This window comes from Eulemur rufifrons, chromosome 8 (genome assembly GCF_041146395.1).
Source record: "Eulemur rufifrons isolate Redbay chromosome 8, OSU_ERuf_1, whole genome shotgun sequence".
NCBI lineage: Eukaryota > Metazoa > Chordata > Mammalia > Primates > Lemuridae > Eulemur > Eulemur rufifrons.
Window position 1 is genome coordinate 30,666,393 of NC_090990.1, and position 25,236 is coordinate 30,691,628.

Genomic DNA, 25,236 nt, shown 5'->3' on the forward strand with positions numbered 1-25,236 from the left:
GAAGGCATGAAAATAGCTGATGTACCAATCCAAAGTCTAGCCGGGAGGAAGAATTCTCTCTTAGTTGGGGGAGTGGCAGCGTTTGTGTTCTATTCAGACCTTCAACTGATTGGATGAGGGCCTCCACATTAGAGAGGGCACTGCGCTTTATTCATTCAGTTTACTGATTGAAATGTTAATCTCATCCACAAACCCCATCACAGACACACTGAGAATAATGTTTGACCAAATATCTGGGCTCTTGTGGTCCAGTCAAGTGGATACATAAAATTAACCATCACAGTGGCTGAGTAGAATTTTTTGTTTGCTTTTGTACAGTTTTAAAATAAAAGTTTGAAAAACAAAAACAAAAACAAAACCAAATAAAATAAAATAAAATAAAAGTTTGATATTCATTGTTTGGTATGCTGTTATTTTCATTGTGAATGAGAAGTTGCAGGGAAAGGCTTTGAGCTGCTAAGAGAAAAAACACATTATGGGATTGGTTTCCACATAGCTTTGAGTCCATTCAAGCAAGCTTTAACCACAACTCATAAAAGCCATAGTTTTATTCCTGTTTGCCCTGTAGTATTTTTTTCTTAATTTTAAATCAATTTATAAACTAATAATGTTCATCAGATGTTTATATTTCACTCACCCATATTCAGTTCCAAACACACTTTTCTGAATATCCCAGTCTTAAAACTAACTCACATTGTCCACACTGGCCCTACGCAATGAGAAAACTTAACCTTACCAACTGGAAAGAGAACTACATTTCTGGGGGCAGAAGATATAGATATAGATATAAAATTTCCCTTCCAGTTCTACACTCCTTTGATTTGAAACTGTAAACTAGAGTGAGGTGCCAGACACTGGGCTTCGCTGAATGTCTACAGAACGTGTCAAGGGTCACTAAACTTCCTTTGAGTTCGTGACCCCTGAAGGTCATGTAGGTTAGCTATACCAATTTTACAACTTCCCAGACAGGTGACCCTGCACCATGGGCTTGAACACCCGAGAGCGGAAGGAAATCCGACAACCTTAGGAGGGAACCCAGTCTCTACAGCTGGGTTCTAAACTTCGCAAATGTTTTCTCGGAGTCTACCAGGACTACAACTCCCAGGACTACAACTCCCAGCGTGCTACGCCCAGGGCCTAAGCTTATTGGAGGTCCCACCTGGGTTTCTTGCGCTGTGGCAGCCACTATAGCCAATGGGAAGGAAGGATAATCCCCAGAAACCAATCCTGGGGAAGTAGGGTGGATCTTTCTTGGGTTCCGGCTCCGGCTCCTGCCCCCGCCGACAGAGGCGGCGCTGTACCTGACCGAGCGGCGGGAGCGAGGTGGGTCCTTTTTGGGCCTGAGGTTGCTGGGGGAGGCGGACTCGATTTCGCGGGGAACTCCGAGCACGGCCCCTTTCCTCTCACCGAGGAGTTGGAGGCTGCTGCTTTGCTCCCCAGACCCAGTGGTAGGCAAAGGGGCCCTGTGGTCCCTCCGCTCTGACCCCTGTCCCCCGGCCCGCGCGGCCAGGCTGCTGTCCCCAGCCTCCTCCCCCGCCCCACCCCGTGTCCCGGCTAGTCTCCTGTTGGCCTTTGAGTACTCCACCCCCTCGCCCCGCCGCCCCCCCCCCCCCCCGGTACTGACCGTACGTTTGGAGTCAGCAGCCCCTCCTCCTCTCCCACCCCTCCTCCTCTCCCACCCCTTTGGCCCCAAGCCCACTGGCCTCCCTGAACCCAGCTCCTGCCCTCCAGAGCGCTCTACCATTGGACTCCGCCATTAGCTTCTTGTCGCCCCACAACATACAGCCCAGCCTCTGGGGCCCTGATTCTCTGACACCTCTGATGGCAGCCTTTGCCCCTTCTCCCCTACCATCTCCTCGGACCCTCTGACTCCTTTTGGTCCTTCTCTATCTCTGACCCGTTACTTAGCTCCGCTCTGAGTCCCTGTTCTTGGGCACCTTGTCCTTGATCTTTCTAAGCTCCTCTCTTCCCTTTCTCTCCCGAATTCTTGACCCTGAACTTTGGCCCTTCAGACGACATTTCAGTTTGGCCTTTTCCTAACCCAGACTCTTCGCCTTCATCATCTGTAATCACCAGCTCCATCTTCTTGGCTCTTACTTCTTAGACCTGGCCCCTTCTCCACTGTCTCAACAACCCCTTCCACCATTGCTTCCACCCGTGCTGCTGAGCCCCTAGGAAGACAAACCCCATAGGCCCTTTTCACCCTTAAATCTCTGAAATGTGGCCTGAAGGTGTACTTCAGCTGCACTGTCTTCTCAGGAGGTTGTGGGCTCCCTATCTCTGCAAGTCCCAGTCTTGCTCACCCATCCTGCAAGTCCTAGCTCAAACCCATCTCTTCCACGAAGCTGCTCATTCCTGATTTTGTCAGGGAAATAATGCCTGTGTCACCTGAACTCCCATGGCACTGTTTTTATTTCTTTCTTTCCTTCCTTCCCTCCTTTTCTTGCTCCAATACTAGTGTAATGGTTAAAAGCTTTGGAGTGATGGGCATAGGCGTCAGCTCTGCCACTTATTTGCTGTGTGCCCTTGGGTAAGTTACTTAAATTCTCTGAGCCTCAGTTTTCTCATCTCTAAAATAAGAATGCTATGAAATGAAATGAGATGCTTATGTGGCTCTTAGTCCATGGCCTAGCACTTGATATGAGCTTCAAAAAATGTTAACTATTATTGCTTTCTGTATAATGTGCCAGATACTGTACTAGGCACTGAGGAGAGGGTACAAAGGTGACTGGGGCACTGGTCCCCTGGAACTTAACCTTCTGCACTGTATGACAGTCTATTTCACTACATTCATAAACTGTTTGAGGGTGGTAATCATAATCCTAAGTCATTTTGCTCTTATATTGACCCAGCATTCAGCCCTGGGTAGAGCTAGAGCTTGATAAATTATAGGTTCTCAGAATAGCAGTTTTGAAAGTGAGTGGAGGCCGTGTAGCTCATTGTATAGAGAGAGATACTGCAGCCCTACATGGGGTAGGTGGTGGTGGGGAGTGAATTAAGATCACATTCATTAACTCATTCATTCAAAAGATATTTGAACACCCAGCGTTGTGCTGCAGAAGGAGATTACTAAAATAACCCAGTCCCTTTTCTCAAGTTGCATATAAACTACCAGTGGAAACAGACATGCAAACAGGTAATTGCAAATCATTGTAAAAGCAAACACAATTCTGTGGGTGCATAAAGAAGAAAGTGGGCAGCAATCAGGAGATTGCTGAGGAACAGTGGGTGAGAATAGACACAAATAAGCATGAAATGGGTTCTGGAGATAGGTCTGGCCTTCCCCTATTCAACTCATTCAACAAATACTTCTAAGGATCTACTGTATCTGCCTGCCACTACTTTAGAGAGTTTGGGTTACATTAGTGAATAAAACAACAAAGATCTGAGCCTTCATAGAACTTAACGTTTTAGCAGGGGAGGTAGACATAAATAAATAGACTGTCAGAAGGTGAGATGTGCTATGGGACAGGGGGACTGGGAGTGTGTTAAGGGCTTGTAATTTTTAAAAGTATGGTCTGGGAAGAGTGAATTTAAGTATGAAGGAATAAATAATTTCTGATGTTTACTTGCATTTTTGAAAGTGAAGCAAGCCTATTTTTCATATTGCTTATTTGAATTCTTCAGGAAACACTAACAAGGGCTAGCAATCTACAGCTCACCTCCTTTTGTTTTAAATAAAGTTTTATTGGAACACAGCCATATTCATTCCCTTATGTCTTGTTTATGGCTGCTTTCATGGGACAATGGCAGGCTTGAATAGTTACAACAGAGATTTTGTGCCCTAAATATTTGCCAAATATTCATTATCTGGCCTTTTACAGGAAAAAGTCGCTGACCTCCACTCCTTAAAGAGTTGAGGTTCTGTCCGTATTTCACGTTTTAGAAAGTTATATACAGTCTTGTACTATTTTTTAATTAAAACACTTTTTTCTTTCCTATCAAGATCACTCAAAGGATCTTTTTCATTCTTGTATTCTTCACAGGGCCAGGACATAGTGACTTCACAGTTGTGATAGCACCTGCCATTTGCTGAATATTTGCTGAATGGCCAGTGTGTGTCACACACTCTGCTGAGGATTACAGGCCTTTCCTCTCATACAGCATCTCACAGTGTGGGCAGGAATCACAATTAGTGATGAGGGAGTTGAGGCTCCTAGTGGCTGAATAATTTGCAGAGAGTTATAACGTGTCACCATTGTAATCCAACCCTAAATGTAGTCAGTACTGCTTCCTTCATTCTGTGTTGCTTTTTTCCAGAAAGACTTGTTGTCTTGAAGGAATTGTCAGTCTTTCATTTTCTGTCCTCAGTGTCCTATCATAGTTTGTGCTTCTCTCCCTCATCCCTTTGTTCATATCAGTGTGGACAGCATCTCCACCAGTCCGCTCTGCCTTTTGAAATGTTATTATTTCTTCAAGGCCCAGAGGAAATGCCACCATTCTTGTCTTATCAGAAGTACTTTTTTCTTCCCCTCCTTCCCTGTCTTTGGCTCTAGGAACCTGAAGGAGCCTATGCAGCTTAGCAAATATTTACTGATGTTTTTGTAAAGCAACCTCTGTGCTGGGCACTGTATGTGTTTGGTTTTTTGTGGGGGATGGTTAGTGTGGTTTGTACATCTGTGTCTGTATGTATCTTTGTGTGTATTTGGTATGTGAGTGTGTGGCTATGGGGTTTGAGAGTATGGCTGTATATGTGTGTGGCATGTGAATGTCTAGCCATGTATATGACTATCTGTATGTGGTTGTGTGTATGTGGTTAGGGGTGTATGTGGTGTGTATGACTGTGGTGTGAGAATGTGTGGCTGTGTATGTGGTGTGTATTTGTGTGGCTGTATATGTGTGACTGGTGTGTGTGTGGTATGAGAGTATGGTTGAGTGTGTTTGGTGGTGTGTATGGCTGTGTGTGTGTATGTGTGAGCCTGCATGTATGAGTGCATGTGTGTGTGTGTGTGTGTGTGTGTGGCTTAGTGTGGTAGAAGTTAGCATAGTCTAATCAGAACAGACACAGCCCAGGCCCCCCAGTCACTCTTGGAGGTCCTAGATGTTAACCGTTTTGTTGTTAGAGCATGGTGAGGTCTAGAGAGGTGTAGGTGACAGAAATCTTAAGAGTCAAAGGCAGATCTTGTAAACAACTAGGGGAGCCTCAATAATTAGAGGTTTTGTTAAGTTCATTTTGAAAGCAGGCAAATAGATGTATACTTTTTTTTTTCCTCCCCCTCAGATGTATACTTTTAAGGAAGGTTTTTATGTTTAATCTTTTCAAAAAAGATTAAACATAAAAGGAGTTTTAGTTAACTTTTATTTAGGCAGAAAAATTGAACTCATCCCAAAATTACTTGCACATGAATTAAGGTCTAGATTGTGATTTTTTTAGTGGTATTAAGAAGAGTGAAGGCTGGGCGCAATGGCTCACGCCTATAATCCTAGCACTCTGGGAGGCCGAGGCAGGCGGATTGTTTGAGCTCAGGAGTTCGAGACCAGCCTGAGCAAGAGTGAGACCCCCTCTCTACTAAAAATAGAAAGAAATTATATGGATAGTTAAATATATACATATAGAAAAAGCCGGGCATGGTGGCACGTGCCTCTAGTCCCAGCTACTCAGGAGGCTGAGGCAGGAGGATTGCTCGAGCCCAGGAGTTTGAGGTTGCTGTGAGCTAGGCTGATGCCATGGCACTCTAGCCCGGGCAACAGAGTGAGACTCTGTCTCAAAAAAAAAAAGGAGTGATATTATTCAAATTGCACAAGTATCATCTAATGCTGATAGACAAAGCTGGTGCCTTCTTTTTGCACTGGTGGGTAGCTTTAAATATCTGTGAAAGTTTGTCACTTCAAAGTTAGTAAGTAAAGGCATTCTATCCAGGTATTCCAGTTGATTGAGGTTATTTCTGACGGATGGTTCCGTGGAGAAGGTGTACACCCCTTTAAACAGAACAAAAGATTCCCTGTGGTCTGGACTGACCCGAGGAATAAAGGTGTTGGCCATTTGTGTTCATTCCCAGGGTTCAGAGATGGGCAGTGAGAAGGAGCAGAGTCCAGAACCACACCTGCCTGAGGAAGGGGAAGGGGGTAAGCCTTGGAGAGTGGATGACTCAGAGGGTTCTCGTACCCCACCTGGGGAGAAGGAGCATGGACAGGAGAGCCTGTTGGAGAGGCCACAAGAAACCTATCCCAAAAAGCCATGGCAGAAAGTTACTGCCCCAGCTCGAAAGCCAGGGGACCTCATTGTTCATCCAAGGCCTGAGGCAGAGGAGAAGCCCTTTGTATGTGCCCAGTGTGGCAAAACCTTCAATAACACCTCCAACCTGAGAACACACCAGAGGATCCATACTGGCGAGAAGCCATACAAGTGTTCTGAATGTGGCAAGAGCTTCTCAAGAAGCTCCAACCGCATCCGGCATGAGCGGATCCACCTGGAAGAGAAGCACTACAAGTGTCCCAAGTGTCAGGAGAGCTTTCGGCGGCGCTCAGACCTCACCACGCACCAGCAAGATCACCTGGGCAAGCGGCCGTACCGCTGCGACATCTGTGGCAAGAGCTTCACCCAGAGTGCCACGTTGGCTGTACATTACCGGACCCACCTGGAGCCGGCACCCTACATTTGCTGTGAGTGTGGAAAGAGCTTTAGCAACAGCTCCAGCTTTGGTGTGCACCACCGCACTCACACAGGTGAGAGGCCTTACGAGTGTGCCGAGTGTGGGCGGACCTTCAGTGACATCTCCAACTTTGGAGCACACCAAAGGACCCACAGAGGGGAGAAGCCCTACCGGTGCACTCTGTGTGGGAAACACTTCTCCCGGAGCTCGAATCTCATTCGCCACCAGAAAACACACTTGGGTGAGCAGACTGGAAAAGATTCCAGCTGAAGGAGAGCCCCATGTAGAGAGTGAGGGGGAGAGAGCAAGAGACCCCAATCTAGTAGAGGAAGAAGATCTTTGGATCTGCTGCTGCCACCTTGATCTCAACCTCTTCCATCCCACTTTGGAGAATGGTTTCCTGTTGCCTCTGAAGCCAGGATCTCCAGGAATTCCTAAGAAGGGACTCTGAGTAAAAATCCTTGCCTCTTTCCAGGCCAATTTCTTGCCTTGGAAAATCAGAGGACCCAGTTTTGGCTTCACCTCCTTGGGGTGAAAGAAAAATAGGGTAGGCTTAGAACATGTTCATGTTGTTAGGGCAGCTGTGCCCTGGCCTTTGAAGAAGTACCCGTGAGATGAGTGTCACTGTCTAAAGTCCTCCAAATTGTCTATGAACTGCTTAGGGCACACTGCAGTGGCCAGTTAGTTCCCATCTGCTGTGCCCCAGCTTTGCTACTAGATCTCTGGGCTGGGAGGAAGTTGCCTTCCCAATGGAAGGGGCCTCCTTGGTCTGGAGAAGAAATCTGAGGTCCTGCCTTAGGAATGAAAGGGAAGCTTTCAGGGAGCCATGATCCAGGGACCTTCACACTCCCCCATATTTGTTACTTATTTTCCCTCCCCCGACATGCCTCTGTTTCCCCCAGAGTGATTAGCAGTAAAACCCTTCTATGAAACGGACCTGTGTACTTATTTGGGGAAGAAGGGAGCTGTGGAGATGGTCCCCTGCAGCCACTCTGAAAGGGAGTTGAATTCCAAGAAAGACATATGGGTGAGTGGCCACTCTGACAAGCAAAGGAAAGCAGGCTGAGTGTCTGGGGCCTTTGAGGAAAAGGGGGAAAAGAAAGGAACTAACATTAATTGAGCATCCACTCCATGCTATTGATTCCACAAGTCACATTTACATTCTTTATTTCATTTAGTTGTCACAGCAACCCTCAGGAGAATAAGATGAGGAAACAGAAGTGAGGAAAGGTGAAGTCACTTGCCCTGAATCACACAGCAGGTATAGGGTAGAGCCAGAGCTCATACTTGGGCCTTCCCGACTCCCAGCCAGTGCTCTTTTTCACTACATTCACCTTGTTGGCTTCTGAAGGAGAAGCCACTTAGAAGGCTGGCCTGGAGGTGGGAAGTCAGTACCAAGCATAAGGACCTTTCCAACTTTATTAATTGAACATTTATTCTGTGCCTGGGAAAGTGGCGATGGCAAGGAGTAGGGGGTGAAGGGTAGGATAAAATGAGAGAAATCTTAAGACCTGTAATGAGAGTCTTCACCTTTAGTAGCAATAGTTTAGTCCCCAAGCCTGGGACAGCTTGGCCAGATAATGCCTGGCTTCCTGTCCTGGTTTAGGCCTGGCTCCACATGGCAGATTTCAATGTTTTCTGCATGGAAGTTTAGCGTTTACCCAGCTTTCCTCTAACAAATACATAAGACCCCTTTCTACCTCTATTGTCCATCTGGGTCCCTGCTCTCTAAGGGGCCCTTTTCATTTGTAGCCAGTTGGCACAATGTGATTCTGGGGCCAGGCTTGGAACTGACATCACCCATGACCTTACCTAACAGAACTTCCTGCTGCTGTCCAGGAAGGGATGTGCCAGGAACTTTACACTCATCATCTTACTGAATTCTCACAACAACCCTGTGAAGTAAGAATTATTTGCATTTGCCATATGTAGAAACAGCCTGGCGGGGAGAAAGTGACTTGGCCTAAGATTACAGAGCAAGTAAATGGTAGGGCCAGGAAACGAAGCTACTTCTGCCCAAATCAAAGCCTGTATTTTTTACAATACATTTGTAGGGCACTTTACAAAGCACTTTTATTTCATACACATTTTCCTGTTCCTTGAAAATCACCCCACAGAATATTTTAAATATAGTCACCCAAACTTGCATGTGTGAATTGGTACATACCCTAATAATAAAAGTTCCCATCTTTTAAATACCTACTGAATGCCAGTTATGGTACACTATTACCTCCAATCTCCATACTATCTTGTAAGGTAGTAGTGTTCCCATTTTCCAAGTAAGAAAATTCTGTGAGGTTAAATGACCTGAACTATTGGCAGAGCTGGGATTTCGATTTGGTATATCTGATCCCAAGGCCAAGCTCTTCATTATGCCCACTACCAAGGTAGGCCTGCTGGTCCCCTGTCAGTCTGAGAAGCTTGGTATGACTGTCCTTCCAGACCTGGAGCCTTAGTGATGACTGCTGTGACTATAGAAGTCTCTGCTGCCAAACAGGTGCAGGACCAATGTACCAGGCACCTGCTTTGATCTTGGGACATGATCCCCAGCTAATCTAATTTGCCCTTTTTTGACCCTGATTCCTAGGCTAGGATTTCCATTTTGGTTCATGCTTTTGAGTCCTGACTAGTTCATTTATTTACTCTCTGACTTCCTGTTTAAAATTCCTTTATTTGCTCCTTCATTCACTTTTTTCTTTCCCTTCCTTTCTCCCCGCTTCTTCAGACCTTTCTTCCCGTCCTCTCCCTCTTCTTCCCTTTCTTCCTTGCCTAGTAACTAGGAATACTGATTTTGAAGACAAAGTGGCCCCTGTGTTCTCCAGTGTAGGAGCTTGGCACATAAACCCAGTTACAATGCAGGATGATAGATGTCTTTACAGTTGTACCCAGGGTGCTGTAGAAGCGTGGTGGGGGTGGGGGCGCTTAACCTGGCCTGTACTAGGCACTGGAGCCCAGAAGAGAATGAGAAGTAGTCCTTCCTGCAAGGAATGCAGAGGAAGAGAAACTCCTCTGGACAAATTGCTGGGGGAACACAGGTGGGAATGGCTAACTCTTCAGGGGAGAGGGGAGGCTGAAGGATGGTTGAATTTGGTCTGAATGAGTAGGTGATTACTAGACAAAAGGGGAAGGTTATTTCAGATGGACGGGAAGCTTAGTGTGTTAGCAAATAGTGAAATGTTTGATACAGAGTGCCCTGTGTGAGGAGAAGAGGGTGGTAAAGGTACACGGGGGCCAGATTGTGAAGGGTGCTGGGTGCCAGGATAAGAAATTTTGGACTGTGGATAATAGGGCATTTTAGAGCAGAGGACTGACATGATCACATTCACCCTTTAGGAAAAACACTTAGGCTAGTGTGGAGAATGAACTAAAGGGGGACAAGTGATTTGGGAATAGTTGTATGTGTAAGCGTCAAGTGTCAGTTGGAAACCTCCTGATCCGTGGAGAGCTCTGTATGATTGCCTCAGAGCCCTGCCAGTTCCACAGAATGGGAAAGTCCAAACTCTCCACAATTTCTGCAGATTCCTGGGATTTACGACCTCCTGGTCTCCTCCTGCCGAAGGTTCCTATGATCTGTACACCCCGTCTCTGTTTTGTCTCCGTTATCCCTGTGACAGAACTCAGCTCCTTCATCAGCTTCCCCAAGAAATTCTGTCACATAAAGCATTTCGTAAGTTTAGAATTCCTTCTAGAGATTGCGTGATTCAGGAAGGAGTTACATCAAGGCGTGTTGCTAGCTTCCTGTCCTCTCTCCTCCCATCTCTGCCCTTCTCCCCTCCCTTCTGGAGTGCCATAACAAGACTGTGGTGCATCTTCCTATAGATGGTGTCTTACTACTATCACTATGGATCATCTTCTTCTACACATTTTAACATCTCCAACGTTAAAATGTGTCTTAAAATTGATGATGTTTTACATTAAGTGAAATACCACATTATAAGAAAGAGAGAGGAGGTGGTGATGTCAGCAAGATGGTGGAATACAAAGTCTCAGCCTCTGTTTCCCCACAGAGACACTTAACAACAATATACATTTCTGGCAGTAGCACTGGGGTTAAAAAAAAAAACAACCAAACAAGCAAAAAAAAAAAAAAAAAAAAAACCAAAACAATATACAGACCAAAATACCATTCTGAGAACTCTAGAAACCAACTAAGAAGTTTTAGTATAGTACCCCAGGCAAGTGTGAAGCCAAAAAGAGCCACATTGAAATGGATAAGGAGCCATTTTACTTTATCCACGATCGCCCCTTCCGCAAACCAGCAAAGCTCAGCTCAGGTCAGATTCCCCCTTGTGTGGGAAAATGAGAAGAGTGGAACATGCATCCAGTGTTTTGCGTTTTCAGAGGGCTACTAAAGGTCTGGTTCCTCTCTTGCCTAACTTGGAATGCTAATGGAACTAGAATACTTTGGATGCCTGGGGGCCACTGAAAGCAAGGAAGAGTGGGAGGTCTGGGGGTGGGAATTGCAGTTCGCTGAGGCACGAGAGGGCCTGCAGTGCCATAGACAGAGGCCAGCACACTCAGCACAATTGGGAGAAGTCTCCCAACTTGTAGGTCCTCCTTTGGGGGGGAGAGAGAGAGAGAGAGCGCGCGCGCACAGAGCATGTATTTAGTATTTGGACTTTTTGGAGAGCTGTCCAAGGGACTGGTAATTGTTGCCTAATTCTGGGTGCTAATAGGGAGCCAACATAATTTGAATGCCTGGGGGCCACTGAACACAAAGGAGAACAGGGAGACTTGCTGCAGTAGTACCAGAGAACCTGCAGTACCTCAGATGGACACTAGAGGGAATAAGAGATTATGAGCTCCTAAAGAAGAAACTAGCAAACCTCTCTAATTGGGAAACTACGAACACAAACCCAGAGAAGTAACATCCAACCCCCACCACCCCTCAACCAAAAAGATTCAGAGGCCTCCAGAATCCAGCTGGGCTGCTTATTGAAGGTCTTCCCCTGTATGCAGCCAGTCTGTTCAAAATCAGAAAAATGACATATGAACAAAATGAAAATGTCAACAGAGATGGAAACAAACACAAAACCAAACAAATTCTGAAACTGAAGAATAATACAGTAACTGAACTTAAAAATTCACTAGAGGAGTTCAACATCAGGCATAATCAAGTAGAAAAAAGAATCAGACAACTGGAAGTCAGGTCATTTGAAATTACTGAGTCAGAGGAACAAAAAGAAAAAAGAATGAAGAAAAATGAAGAAAGTCCTAAAGGACTTATGGAACACCATCAGGTGGAGTTCCAGAAGGATAACAGAGAGAGAAATGGACTGAGAGCTTATTTGAAGAAATAATGGCCCAAAACTTCCAAAATCAGAGGAAGGAAATGAATATCCAAATCCAAATAAGATGAAACAAAGAAGCCCACACTGAGAAACACATTACAATCAAACTGTCGGCTAAGACAAAGCAAAAATCTTGAAACCAGCAAGAAAAAAGACAATCATCACATACAAGGGAGCATGATAAAATTATCAGGGAATTTCTCAGCAAAAACCTTACATACCAGAGGGGAATGTGATGATATATTCAAAGTACTGAAAGGAAAAAAAAACCTGGCAAACAAGAATACTGTTTCTAGCAAAACTGTCCTTATAAAATAAAGGAGAAATACTTTTCAAGATAAGTGAAAGCTTAGGGAATTCATCACCAGTACACTTGCTTTATAAGAAATGCTAAAGGGAGCACGCTGGGAGGCTGAGGTGGGAGGATTGCTTGAGGTCAGGAGTTGGAGACCACCCTTAGCAAGAGTAAGACCCTGTCTCTACAGAAAAAATAGAAAAAATTAACCGAGCATAGAATTGCACACTTGCAGTCCTAGCCACTCAGGAGGCTGAGGCAGGAGAATCACTTGAGTCCTGGAGTTTGAGGTTGCAGTGAGCTATAATGACACCACTGTACTCTAGCCAGGATGACAGAGCAAGACTGTCTCAAAAAACAAAAAACAAACAAAAAAAAACCTGATCAAATTAAAAAGCTTTTGCACAGCCAAAGAAACTATCATTAGAGCGAATAACCTACAGAATGGGAGAAAATATTTGCTTTCTACACATCTGATAAAAGGGCTGATAACAAGAATCTATATAGAAACTTAAGAAAATCAACAATAAAAAAACAAACAACCCCATCATTAAATGGGCAAAGGACATGAACAGAAACTTTTCAAAAGAAGACAGAATAATGGCCAGCAAACACATAAAAAAGTGCTCAACATCTCTAATCATTAAGGAAATGCAAATCAAAACCACAATGAGATATCACCTAACTCCAGTGAGAATTGCCTTTATCAAAAAGTCCCAAAACAACAAGTGCTGGTGTGGATGTGGAGAGATAGGAACACTCATACACTGCTGGTGGGACTGCAAATTAGTATAAGCCCTGTGGAAAGTAGTTTGGAGATACCGCAAAGAACTAAAAATAGAAATGCCATTTGATCCAGCAATCCCACTACAAGGCACCTGCCCAAAGGGAAAAAAGACATTCTATAATCAAGACATCTGCACTCGAATGTTATGGCAGCACAATTCACAATCGCAAAGATGTGGAAACAACCCAAGTCCCATCAATACATTAGTGGATTAAGAAAATATATATGTATACCATGGAATACTACTCAACCACAAAAACAGTGGTGATCTAGCATATCTTATATTTTCCTGAATAGAGCTTGAGCCAATCCTTCAAAGTAAGGTATCACAAGAATGGAAAAACAAGTACCACAGGTGCTTGCCATCAAATTGGTTCTGATTACCACTAAGGAGCTCACATGGTAGTTATATTCATCGGGTGCTGGTCAGGTGGGGGAGGGTGGTGGATGGGGCTAAACACAACTAATGGAGACGGAGTGCACTGTATGGGGGAAGGTCATGCTTCTAGCCCTGGAGTGGGTGAGGCAAAGGCATTACATGTAATCAAAATATTTGTACCCCCATAATATTCTGAAATAAAAAAAAGAAAGAAATGCTAAAGGAAGTTCTCAGGTTGAAACAAAAGGATGCTAGACACTAGACACCAGAAGCATACAAAAATATACAACTGACTAGTAAAGGTAAATATATACATAAATACAGAATACTGAAACAGAATGGTGATATGTTAATCATTTTGTAGAATTTAAAAGAAGAAAGCATAAAAACTACTTATAAAACTATATTAATACATACAAAATATAAAAAGATGTAATTTGTGATATTGATTACATAAAGGGGGAGAGATAAAGAAGTAGAGTTTTTGAATGTGGTTGAAGTTGTTGCCAGCTTAAAATAGATTGTTATAACTATAAGATGTTTTATGTAAACTTCATGGTAACCACAAAGAAAATACCTATAACAGATACACAGAAAAAAATGAAAAAAGAATCAAAGCATGTTAACACACAAAAAAAATCAATGATACCACTTACTTGAGTTTATGGTTTAAAAAAATTAATGAAACACAAAGGAAGGCAGCAAGAGAAAATAAGAGGGACAAAATAACTGTGAAACACATAAATAATTAACAAAATGACAATAGTAAGTCATTCCCTATCCATAATTACTTTAAATATAAATGGATTAATCTCTGTGATCAAAAGACATAGTGTGGCCAAATGGATAAAAAATAAGAATTATGGTTTCTGGTTCCACATGTAAGAAGCTTGGAAGTCACCACTCTGTTCTAACAGCAAATAGAAGCTTGAACAAACTGAAAAAAATAAACTCTTCAAGATCCATAAAAGAAGTAAGGTCTCAGGGAAGATCATTGTCCCCCATACTGGAGAGACAGGCAGATTACAGAGAATCACAATATTCCAGAACAGAAACCCCTGTGGGAACCAGTGCCAGAGTAGGAAAACCTAAACTGTAATTGTTAAATTTCTCGAAGCTGGGTGTGGATAAGTCTGAGAGTTAAAAACTTCAGGGGACCCTGATGGCATCTCCCCACATCCATCCAGAGGGCTGCAGTGTTCTGACACCAGCTAGAACCAGTGGTGTGGTCATGTCCCTGGCACCCAAGCCCACTCAGCACCAGGGAATCCAGCATATCAGGGAGTCTGTTCCCAGGACACAGGGAGCCAAAGTGTGTGTTCCCCAAAGCTTGAGAGCTGCCTACCTGGGGCCACTGCCACCACTAGCAACTCCATGGCCCAGCAAGGAGGCTGCACACTGGCCAGAGGCCCAAGGACCAGATTGCCCAGGGCTACCGCCACCACTGCCACTATTAGTACCAGTGCATGTTGTCTGGAGGCCCAAGGACTGGCCCACCCAGGGCCACTGTCTGTACTGTACCAAGTGTTTGTGTGCCCTAGGGACCCAGGGACTGACCCACTCAGCATCCCTGTCTCTGGCAAAGTCTCACTACAGCCTCCACAAAAGTACTGCAGCTTAAGCCACTGAGGAACTTGCAGACATCACTGACATTGGTGACAGCTGAGGAAATCATATAGCGACTACACCTCTGTGCCCACCCAGAACCAAAGCCAAAACACCCTATCCAACTGACACTATAGATACATCTACAGGAAAAGTCTATCCCTGTGAAAACTACTCCATAAAATTGGAAGAAGTGACTGTTACACCAGATGCATAGTTATCAATGTAGGGACATGAGAAACATGAAAAAGCAAGGAAACGTGACATCTCCAAGGAGGACAATAATTTTCCAGTAACAGACCCCCCAAAAAAGGAAGTCTATGAAGTGCCTGGAAAGGAATTCAAAATAATGATCTTATGAAAACTCAATGAGACATGAGAGCACACAGATATACAATACAAAGAAATCAGTAAAACAATTCATGATTGAAATGAGAAATTCAGCAAAGAGATAGATATCACAAAAAAAGAACCAAACAAATCTTGCAAGTGAAGAAGTCAATGAATGAAATGAAAAATACAATTGGGAGCTTCAACAATAGACTAGATCAATCAGAAAAAAGAATTTCTGAACTTGAAAACAGGTCTTTTGAAATAACCCAGTTAGACCAAAAGAGAGAAGAAAAGAAGAATAAAAAAGCCTGTGTGACCTATAGAACACCATCAAGTGAATAAATATTCACATTTTGGGAATTCCAGAAAGAGAAGAGATGGGAAAAGGCATAGAAAACCTATTTAATAAAATAACAGCTGGAAACTTTCCAAGTCTTGGAAGAGAAATGGACACCCAGATATGGGAATCTCTTAGATCTCCAAATAGCTTCAACACAAAAAGGTCTCTGAGGCACATTATAATCAAACTGCCAGTGGTCACAGATAAAGAGAGAATTTTAAAAAGAGCAAGAGGAAAGCATCAAGTCATATATAAGGGAATGCCCACTAGACTAACAACAGATTTCTCAGCATAAACCTTTACAGACCAAGAGAGAATGGGATAATATATTCAAAGTGCTGAAAGAAAAAATTGCCAGCCAAGAATAGTGTACCCAGGAAAGCTATCCTTCAGAAATGAAAGAGAAATAAAGTCTTTCAAAGATAAGCAAAAACTGAGGGAATTCTTCACCCCTAGACTGGCTCTATAAGAAAGTAAGGAAGTCTTACATCTACAAGTGAAAGCACAATATCTACCATTATAAAAACACACAAAGATATAAAACTCACTGGTAGAGCACATACACAAATGAGAAAGAAAGGAATAAAAGGTTATTTCTACAGAAAACCACCAAATCACAAAGATAAACAATAAGAAAGGAAGAAAGTAACAAAGGATATACAAAATAATCAGAAAACAGCAAAATGACAGGAGTCAGTCCTCACCTATCAAAACAACTTTGAATATAAACTGTATTCTCCAGTTAAAAGACAGAGAACAGCTGAATGGATCTTTTAAAAAAGAAGAAAACCTAACTGTATGCTGCCTACAAGAAACTCATTTCACCTTTAAACATAAAATAGACTGAAAGTGAAGGGATGGAAAAAGATATTCCATGCAAAATGGAAACCCAAAGCGTGCAAGAGTAGCTATACTGATATCAGACAAAATAGGCTTTAAGTCAAAAAACATAAAAAGAGACAAAAAGATCATTATATAATGATAAAGGGATCAATTCAGAACAAGGATAAAACAATTATGAATATATATGCACCCAACACTGGAGCACCCAGATATATAAAGTAAATATTACGGGAGCTAAAGAGAGAGACCTCAATACAATAATATAATAGTTGGAGACTTTAACACCCTACTTTCAGCATTGGACAGACCATCTAGACAGAAAGCCAAAAAGAAGTCTCAGACTTCAACTACATTAGAGGCCAAATAGACCTAATAGGTTTAAAAAACATTTCATCCAACAGCTGCAGAATACACATTCTTCTCTGGCCAGGCGCGGTGGCTCACACCTGTAATCCTAGCACTCTGGGAGGCCGAGGCGGGTGGATCGCTCAAGGTCAGGAGTTCCAGACCAGCCTGAGCAAGAGTGAGACCTCGTCTCTACTAAAAATAGAAAGAAATTATCAGGCCAACTAAAATATATATAGAAAAAATTAGCCGGGCATGGCGGCACATGCCTGTAGTCCCAGCTACTTGGGAGGCTGAGGTGGTAGGATTGCTTAAGCCCAGGAGTTTGAGGTTGCTGTGAGCTAGGCTGCCACCATGGCACTCACTCTAGCCCGAGCAACAAAGCAAGACTCTGTCTCAAAAAAAAAAAAAAAAAAAAAAAAAAAAGAATACACATTCTTCTCAACACATGGACCATTTTCCAGGATAGACCATATGTTGGGCCACAAAACAAGTCTCAAAATTTTTTAAAAAATCAAATCATATCAAGTATCTTCTTAGAACACAATGGAATAAAACTAGAAATCAATAAAAACAGGAGCTTTGGAAAGTGCACAAATACATGGAGAGTAAACAATATGCTCCTGAATGACCATTGGGTCAAGGAAGAAATTACGAAGAAAATAAAAAAATTACTTGAAACAAATAAAAATGGATATACAATGTACCAAAACTTATGGGATACAGAAAAGCAGTACTAGGAGAGAAGTTTACAGCAATAAATGCCTATATCAAAAAAGAAGGATTTCAAATAAACAGCCTAATTATGTACCTCAAGGAACTAGAAAAACAAGAACAAACCGCTCTCCCCCAAAATTAGTATTAATAGAAGGAAAGAAATAATAAAGATTAGAACAGAACTAAACAAAGTAAAGCCAAAAAATACAAGAGATTAATTAAATGAAGAGTTGGTTCTTTGCCAAGATAAACAAAATTGCCAAGCCATTATGTAGACCAAGAAAAACAGAGAACAGACCCAAATAAAATCAGAAACGAAAAAGGAGACATTACAACTAATACCACATAAATACAAAGAATCATTAGGGACCATTATGAATAACTATATGGCAACAAATTGGAAAACAGAGGAAATGGATAAATTCCTGGACATGTATAACCTACTAAGATTGAACCAGGAACAAATAGAAAACATGAACAGACCAATAACAAGTAACAAGATTGAATCAGTAATAAGTCTCTCAATGAAGAAAAATCCAAACTTTTAAGGAGTATACACCAGTTCTTCAGAAACTATCCCAAAAAATTGAAAAAGAGAGAGTTCTTCCTGACTCATTCTATGAGGCCATCATTATTGCCCTGATACTCAAATCAGACAAAGACACAACAAAAAAAGAAAACTACATGTCACTATCCCTGATGAGCATAGATGCAAAAATTCTCAACAAAATACTAGCAAATCAAATCCAACAACACATGAAAAAATTAATACACCGTGATCAAGAGGAATTTATTCCAGTGATGCATGGATGGATGATACAATATATACAAATCAATAAACATGATACATTACATCAACAGAATGAAGGACAAAAGCCATATGGTCATCTCAATAGATGCACAAAAAGCACTTCATAAAATTCAACATCGCTTCATGATAGAAACTCAACAAATTAGGTATAGAAGGCACATACCTCAACACAATAAAGGCCATATATGACAAAACCCATAGCTAACATCATGCTGAAAGCCTTTCCTCTAAGAACTGGAAGAAGACAAGGATACCCACTTTCACCCCTCTTATTCAACACAGTACTGGAGGTCCTAGCCAGAGCAATTAGGCAATAAAAAGAAATAAAGGACATCCAGATTGGAAAAAAAAAGTCAAATCTTCTCTGTTTGCAGGTGACATGATCTTTTTTTTTTTTTAATATATAGATAATTTCTTTCTATTTTTAGTAGAGACGGGGTCTCGCTCTTGCTCAGGCTGGTCTTGAACTCCTGACCTTGAGCGATCCACCCGCCTCGGCCTCCCAGAGTGCTAGGATTACAGGCGTGAGCCACTGCGCCCGGCCAACATGATCTTAGATGTAGAAAAACCTAATGACTCCACAAAACAACTCTTAGAACTGATAAATTCAGTAAAGTTGCAGGATACAAAATCAACATACGAATATAAATAGTATTTCTATACACCAATAATGAGCTAACTGAAAAAGAAGTCAAGAAAGCAATCCCATTGACAATAGCTACAAAAAATACCCAAGAATAAATTTAACCAAGCATTAATCTCTCCAGTGAAAACTATAAAAACACTGATGAAATCAAAGAGGTAACAGAAAAGTGGAACGACATCCCATGGATTGTAAGAATTAACATTGTTTCAATGACCATACTACCCAAAGCAAACCACAGATGCAATGCAATCCCTATCAAAATATCAATGGCATTCTCCACAGAAGTAGAAAAAACAATTCTAAAATTCATATGGAACTGCAAAAGACCTTGATTAGCTAAAGCAATCTTGAGCAAAAAGAACAAAGCTGGAGGCATCACGCCTTCTGACTTCAAAATACTACAAAGCTCTAGTAACCAAAAAAGCATGGCATTGATATGAAAACAGACACATAGACCAATGGAACAAAATAGGGAACACAGAAATAAATCCATGTAGTTACAGCCAATTTTTTTTTTTTTTTTTTTTTTTGAAAGAGCGTCTTGCTGGAGTGGCCCAGGCTGGAGTGGAGTACAGTGGCACGATCATAGCTCAGTGCAGTCTTGAACTCCTGGGCTCAAGCAGTCCTCTTGCCTTAGCCTCCTGAGTAGCTGAGATTACAGGTACATGCCACTATTCCTGGCTAATTTGTTAAATTTTTGTAGAGGTGAAGTCTCAATATGTTGTCCAGGCTGGTCTTGAACTCCTGGGCTCAAGGGATCCTCCAGCCTCGGCTTCTCAAAGTGCTGGGATTACAGGCGTGAGCCACTGCACCCAGCCCCAACTGATTTTTGACAGAAGCGCCAAGAACACACATTGGGGAAAGGACACTTCTTCAATAAATTTTGCTGGGAAAACTGGATATCCATATACAGAAGAGGAAACTAGATCCCATCTCACCATGTACAAAAATCAACTAAAAATGGATTAAAGACATATATGTAAGACCTGAAACTATAATATTACTAGAAGAAGAAATAGAGACATTGGTCTAGGCAAATATTTTATGAGTGAGACTTCAAAAGCACAGGCAACAAGAAAAAGAGACAAATGGGACTATCAAACTGAAAAACTTCAGTATAGTAAAGCAAACAATCAACAGAATGAAGAGACAACTTTCAGAATGGGAGAAAATTTGTAAACTATTCATCTGACAAGAGACTAAAATCCAGAATATATAAAGAACTCAAACAACAGCAAAAAACAAATAATCCAATTAAAAAATCAGCAAAAGATCTGACTAGACATCTCTCAAAAGAAGGCATACACACGGCCAACATGTATATAAAAAATGTTCAAAATCTCTAATCATTACAGAAATGCAAATCAAAATCACAATGAGATATCATCTCACCCCATTTAGAATGGCTACTATCTGCTGGGCATGGTGGCTCATACCTGTAATCCTAGAACTCTGAGAGGCCGAGGTGGGCGGATAGCTTGAGGTCAGGAGTTTGATACTAGCCTCAGCCAGAGCGAGACCCATCTCTATTAAAAATAGAAAAAATTAGCTGGGTGTGGTGGCATGTGCCTGTAGTCCCAGGTACTCAGGAGGCTGAGGCAGGAGGATCGCTTGAGCCCAGGAGTTTGAGGTTGCTGTGAGCTAGGCAGAAGACTTGGCACTCTAGCCCAGGCAACAGAGTGAGACTCTAACTCAAAAAAAAAAAAAAAAAAAAAAGAAAGAAAGAAAGAAAGAAAGAAAGAAAAGGAAAGGAAAAGAAAAGAAAAGAAAAAAATAGAATGACTTATCAAAAAGACAAAAAATAACAAATGCTGGTGAGGATGTGGAGAAAAGGGAACTCAATGTAATGTTGGTAGGAATGTAAATGAGCTCAGCCATCATGGAAATCAGTATGGAAGATTCTCAAAAAATGAAAAACAGAACTACCATATGATCCTGCAATCCCAGCACTGGGCATTTATCCAAAGGAAAGAAAATCATTATATTGAAGAGATACTGCACCCTCATGTTTATTGCAGCACTATTAACAATAGCCAAGATACGGAATCAACCTAAATGTCCATCAACAGATGTATGAATAAAGAAAATGAAGTATATATACAGAATGGAATACTATTCAGTTATATAAAGGAACGAAATCCTGTCATTTGTGGCAACATGGATGAACTTCAGTATATTATGTTCAATGAAGTAAGTCAGACATAGAACGATAAATACCATATATTCTCACTCATGTGAGAGCTAAGAAAAATTAACCTCATGGAAGTAGAGAGTAGAATTGTGATTATTAATATTAGAGGCTGGGAAGGGTAGGACAGAGGGGAAGACAGGGGAGAGGCTGGCTAACAGATACAAAATTATAGCTACATAGGAGGAATAGGTGCTAATGTTCTATAGCATTGTAGGGTAAATATGGTTAATGATAATTTATTGTATATTTCCAAAAGCTAGAAGAGAGGATTTTGAATGTTTACTATACAAAGAAATGATAAATGTTTGAGGTAAGGGATATGCTAATTACCCTGATTTGAACATTACACATTGTGTATGTGTGTTGAAATATCTCTCTGCCATTTCATAAATATGTACAATTATTATCTGTCAACTACAAATAAAAGGAAAAACTCCAGATAATATGGGTGGCCCCACATATGTGTGTGTTTAACCTCCAGGGCCTTGACTGGTTCTTACAGTAAATATTGGAGAAAAATCCCCTTTTCTCCAAGTGGAGGGAGGTGAAACAGAACCATTTTAAAATATGCCAGAACTCTCTTTTCTTCTTAACAATGTCCATCCTCAGGAGAAACTATATAACCAGAGCCCAAATTGCTGGGGTTTTATCTGAGCCCAACTCAGGGGAAGGGAAAAATCCAACTCCACCTAGCTCTATTCTTCCACATGAGAAAAGGGAAATATCCAAGTCATGCCATTCAGACTTAATAGTGAGAAACAATTATTAGAAAATTCCCTACTGAGATCAGGAACCATGCAAGGATTTCCCCTCTCACCACTCTTCAAAATCATACTGGAAGTCCTAGCTAGTGCAACAAGAGAAGAAAATGAAATACAACTTATATTGATTGAGAAGGAAGAAATTAAACTGTCTTTAATTGCAGATGGCATCATTGTCTATATAAAAAATCTGAAAGAATTGACAAAAAACACTCCTAGAACTAATAAGCAATTATAGTAAGGTTGCAGAATACAAGGTCAACATGCAAAACTTAATCACTTTGCTAGATACCAGCAATGAATGAGGAGAATTCGAATTTAAAAACAAAATACCATTTCCATCAACATCCCCTCAAATTGAAATATTTATGTATAAATCTAACAAAGATCTACGCGCAAGATCTACATGAAGAAAGCTACAAAACTCTGTTGAGAGAACTCAAAGCAGAACGCAATCCCAATTCAAATCCCAGCAGGTTATTTTGTAGATATTGACAAATTGATTCTAAAGTTTATTTGGGGAGGTGAAAGACTCGATATAGTCATCATAATATTGAAGGAGAAGAATACAGTTGGAGGACTGACACTACCCAATTACTGTAAAGCTACAGTAATCAAGGCAGTGTCTTTAGTCAAGGAATGGACAAATAGTTCAATGGAACAGAAGAGAGAGCCCCAGAATACACCCACATAAATATATCCAACTGATCTTCGACAGCTTCCAACTCAGTCTGACGAAGGGAGTCTCCTTCTGTCCCGTGGGGTCCCTGAGTTTGAGGTAAGGCCAACCTACCGCAGGCAGTGGAGCAGTTGACGTGTGAAGCCAGGCGGGCCACTTTAAAACTCAAGCCATCTACGTGCAATACGAGCCAGTTTTTGTTATCTCAGTAACACTTTATACTGAAATACTTTCTCCACACAACTTATAACGTATGAGGCAAAGAAAAAAACATTGCTGGAATGTGATAGAAAGAGTTTTAAAGTTCAGTGTTGAAACTTCTTAAAGGAAAGAAAAGGAGACATAATTACTTTGCCACTTTCTATTTCCCGTCTGTGGCTTTGAGGTAAAATAGCACCGAGGTTCCTGTGAAGCTATTCAAAGGTTCCCTCTGACCTTCCACCCGCACAGCAATCCCAGGGAATTCCCGAGCTGCTCACCTCCCGCATCCGTAATCGTAACTCTGGGCATGTCTAGCCAGCTTTCTAATTCAGTTCCAAAATCCACAGCATTTTTTAAACAAAATGACGCAGTTGCATTCTTTAAATGCTAGCCATGAAATCATCACTTAAAAAAATGAAAAGAAGCGAGTTGGAGTACATAATAAGTCAAATACAATTCGCTCCTTTCACAAATGTGTTTTATTTGGTCTGTTGAAGACATGCCCATGACGGTTTCTGAAAGCCCTCAGGAGGAGCCTCATATGGCATACTGCAGCTCGACATTTTGTTCCAGTGTTGTCAGGTTCTTAAACTACCCCGCAGGGTATGACTTCCCTTATGAAAACCCCCAGAAATGGGCATTACAGGCCCAGAGAAAAATCTCATTTATAATCCAGTGAATTTTAGTCCCACCAAAATAATAAGCTAACCTGTCCCAACATGCCACTTCTCTTTTTCTTCCCTGCAAAACCAAAGTCCCCTCTTTATAGAATGGTTAGATTTAAGGATCAAGTTAAAATCCACCATATTTCAAGTTAAACTCTGAGGGTTCTGCATAATGATAGCATGATTTTAAATTCATATTGGCATTCATTTTTCTGTATTTTCCTGTATGTACCCTACATAAGCTTCTTGAATCATAATATTTAGGGAGGAAATTAAGAAAGTTTTATATTCTACTATGTAGTTCCAATAAATTCTCAGGTGATCAGGGTTTGTCTCTTAGTTCAATGTCATACAACCTTTACATGACACAAGCACATGGACAAAAAGGATTTCAAATACAAAACCCTTAGCTCTGTGTCATAAATAAATTTGGGTAAAAACACAAGCCTTCCAGTGAGTCATCTTGACAAAGATGGCCCATCTTCTCTGCAAGCTGCAACCTTTCTTTGGCCAAGAGGACAGACGTTCCCACAAGCTTAGCAAAAGTTTCTGACGTCCAGGATCCCTTTTCTGAAACCATTTCCTCTTCTTGTGGGATTGAAGCTTGCTTACCATGATGCCACTGTCAAAAACTCAGAGCCTAAGAGGTAATTTCAGTGCTTCCAGCATCTTGCATGCATTCACTAAATCTTCTGGTCAGAGCAATTTCATCCTTCAAGCTCGGTTTACTAAACAGTACACTTCCATCACTGACATTATTCCCCCTTGTTTCTCTAAAGGCATCTACGATATTCCAGCCAGCTGTTTGGCCAGCCGCATGGGGTGTCGTGTGCCTGAGCCATAGGTTTCCCTGGTAACTGGGGTAGCTATTCCCATGCTCAGCAAGTAGGATTTAAACCTGATGGTCTCATCTTCTGTGATGTCACCTTGTTTGCCTTTAATTTTATTAGCAATTGATTTTGATAACTCCACCATTTCCTTATCCTTGATCATTAGCTTGCTGACGTCTTCAAAGCCCTCAGCAATGTTTTTGTCAGTTTCTTTTCTTTTTTCTTCCAGTTTCCTTTCAATACCTACAATTCCTTCAGCCCTTATTCTTCCTGGCTGAGGTTCTCTATTTGTTTGTAATGACTGGGAAACTGGCACATTCTCCCATCTTCTCTGTGTTGTTCCCTCTGCTAAACACCTGTAAAACTCAATCTGGCCATGTTATTTGAAGGAGAGTTTGATGCAGGAGTTCTTGCTCCTCTGGAATGGGCCAGGTTCTTTGTTAGGGGGAGCTGTGCAAGATGAACCACTATTTTGGCATTCTTCCCAATGCCAGCTGCCTGCTCTTCAATGAACATGATTTGGGAAAGAGGAATGACCATGCAGCACTCATGATTTTTATGATCTCTCCAAATCAGTCAATGTGTACTAAGGAGTGTCCCAGCATCAAATTTTATCTTCTCCTTGCCGTTGTAGATGCACACCCCATGCTGCTGGATCCCCAGAGTCTTGTTGATGTCCAGGAGGCCGCTGGTTCACATGAAGTGGTCCATGGCCGCTGCTAGGCCTGCCTCCGCCTCTCACCTGCTCCCGAGAATGGTATTATGGGTATGTCAGAGAACGCTCTTGTTCTTAAAGAGATTCATGATGAAGTATTTATGCATAAAATATTATGATGTCTGCAACTTTCAAATGGCTCACCAACAAAGGAAAAATTATACAGACAGATAAAAAATGGGAAAATGTTAACAATTGGTGAATCTAGG

The 25,236-nt window shown here is 41.7% G+C and overlaps 2 protein-coding genes and 1 pseudogene across 3 annotated transcripts in view; 2 read left to right on the forward strand and 1 right to left on the reverse strand.

The window, feature by feature from the left end:
- Nucleotides 1–25,236, forward strand: part of C8H1orf50 (chromosome 8 C1orf50 homolog) — a 257,892-nt gene that overhangs the window by 60,204 nt on the left and 172,452 nt on the right. The window lies entirely within an intron of this gene.
- ZNF691 (zinc finger protein 691) lies at nt 1,291–7,513 on the forward strand. Of its 2 annotated transcripts, none has more exons than XM_069477806.1 (2): nt 1,291–1,323; nt 6,000–7,513. In XM_069477806.1, the coding sequence occupies exon 2, from the start codon at nt 6,009–6,011 to the stop codon at nt 6,861–6,863; it is 855 nt and encodes a 284-aa protein (XP_069333907.1). In that variant the 5' UTR covers nt 1,291–1,323; nt 6,000–6,008; the 3' UTR covers nt 6,864–7,513. The 2 variants fall into 2 exon arrangements, with proteins under 2 accessions (XP_069333907.1, XP_069333908.1); XM_069477807.1 differs by lacking the exon at nt 1,291–1,323 and adding an exon at nt 1,365–1,448.
- On the reverse strand, nt 23,889–25,023 carry LOC138389441 (vacuolar protein-sorting-associated protein 36 pseudogene; annotated as a pseudogene).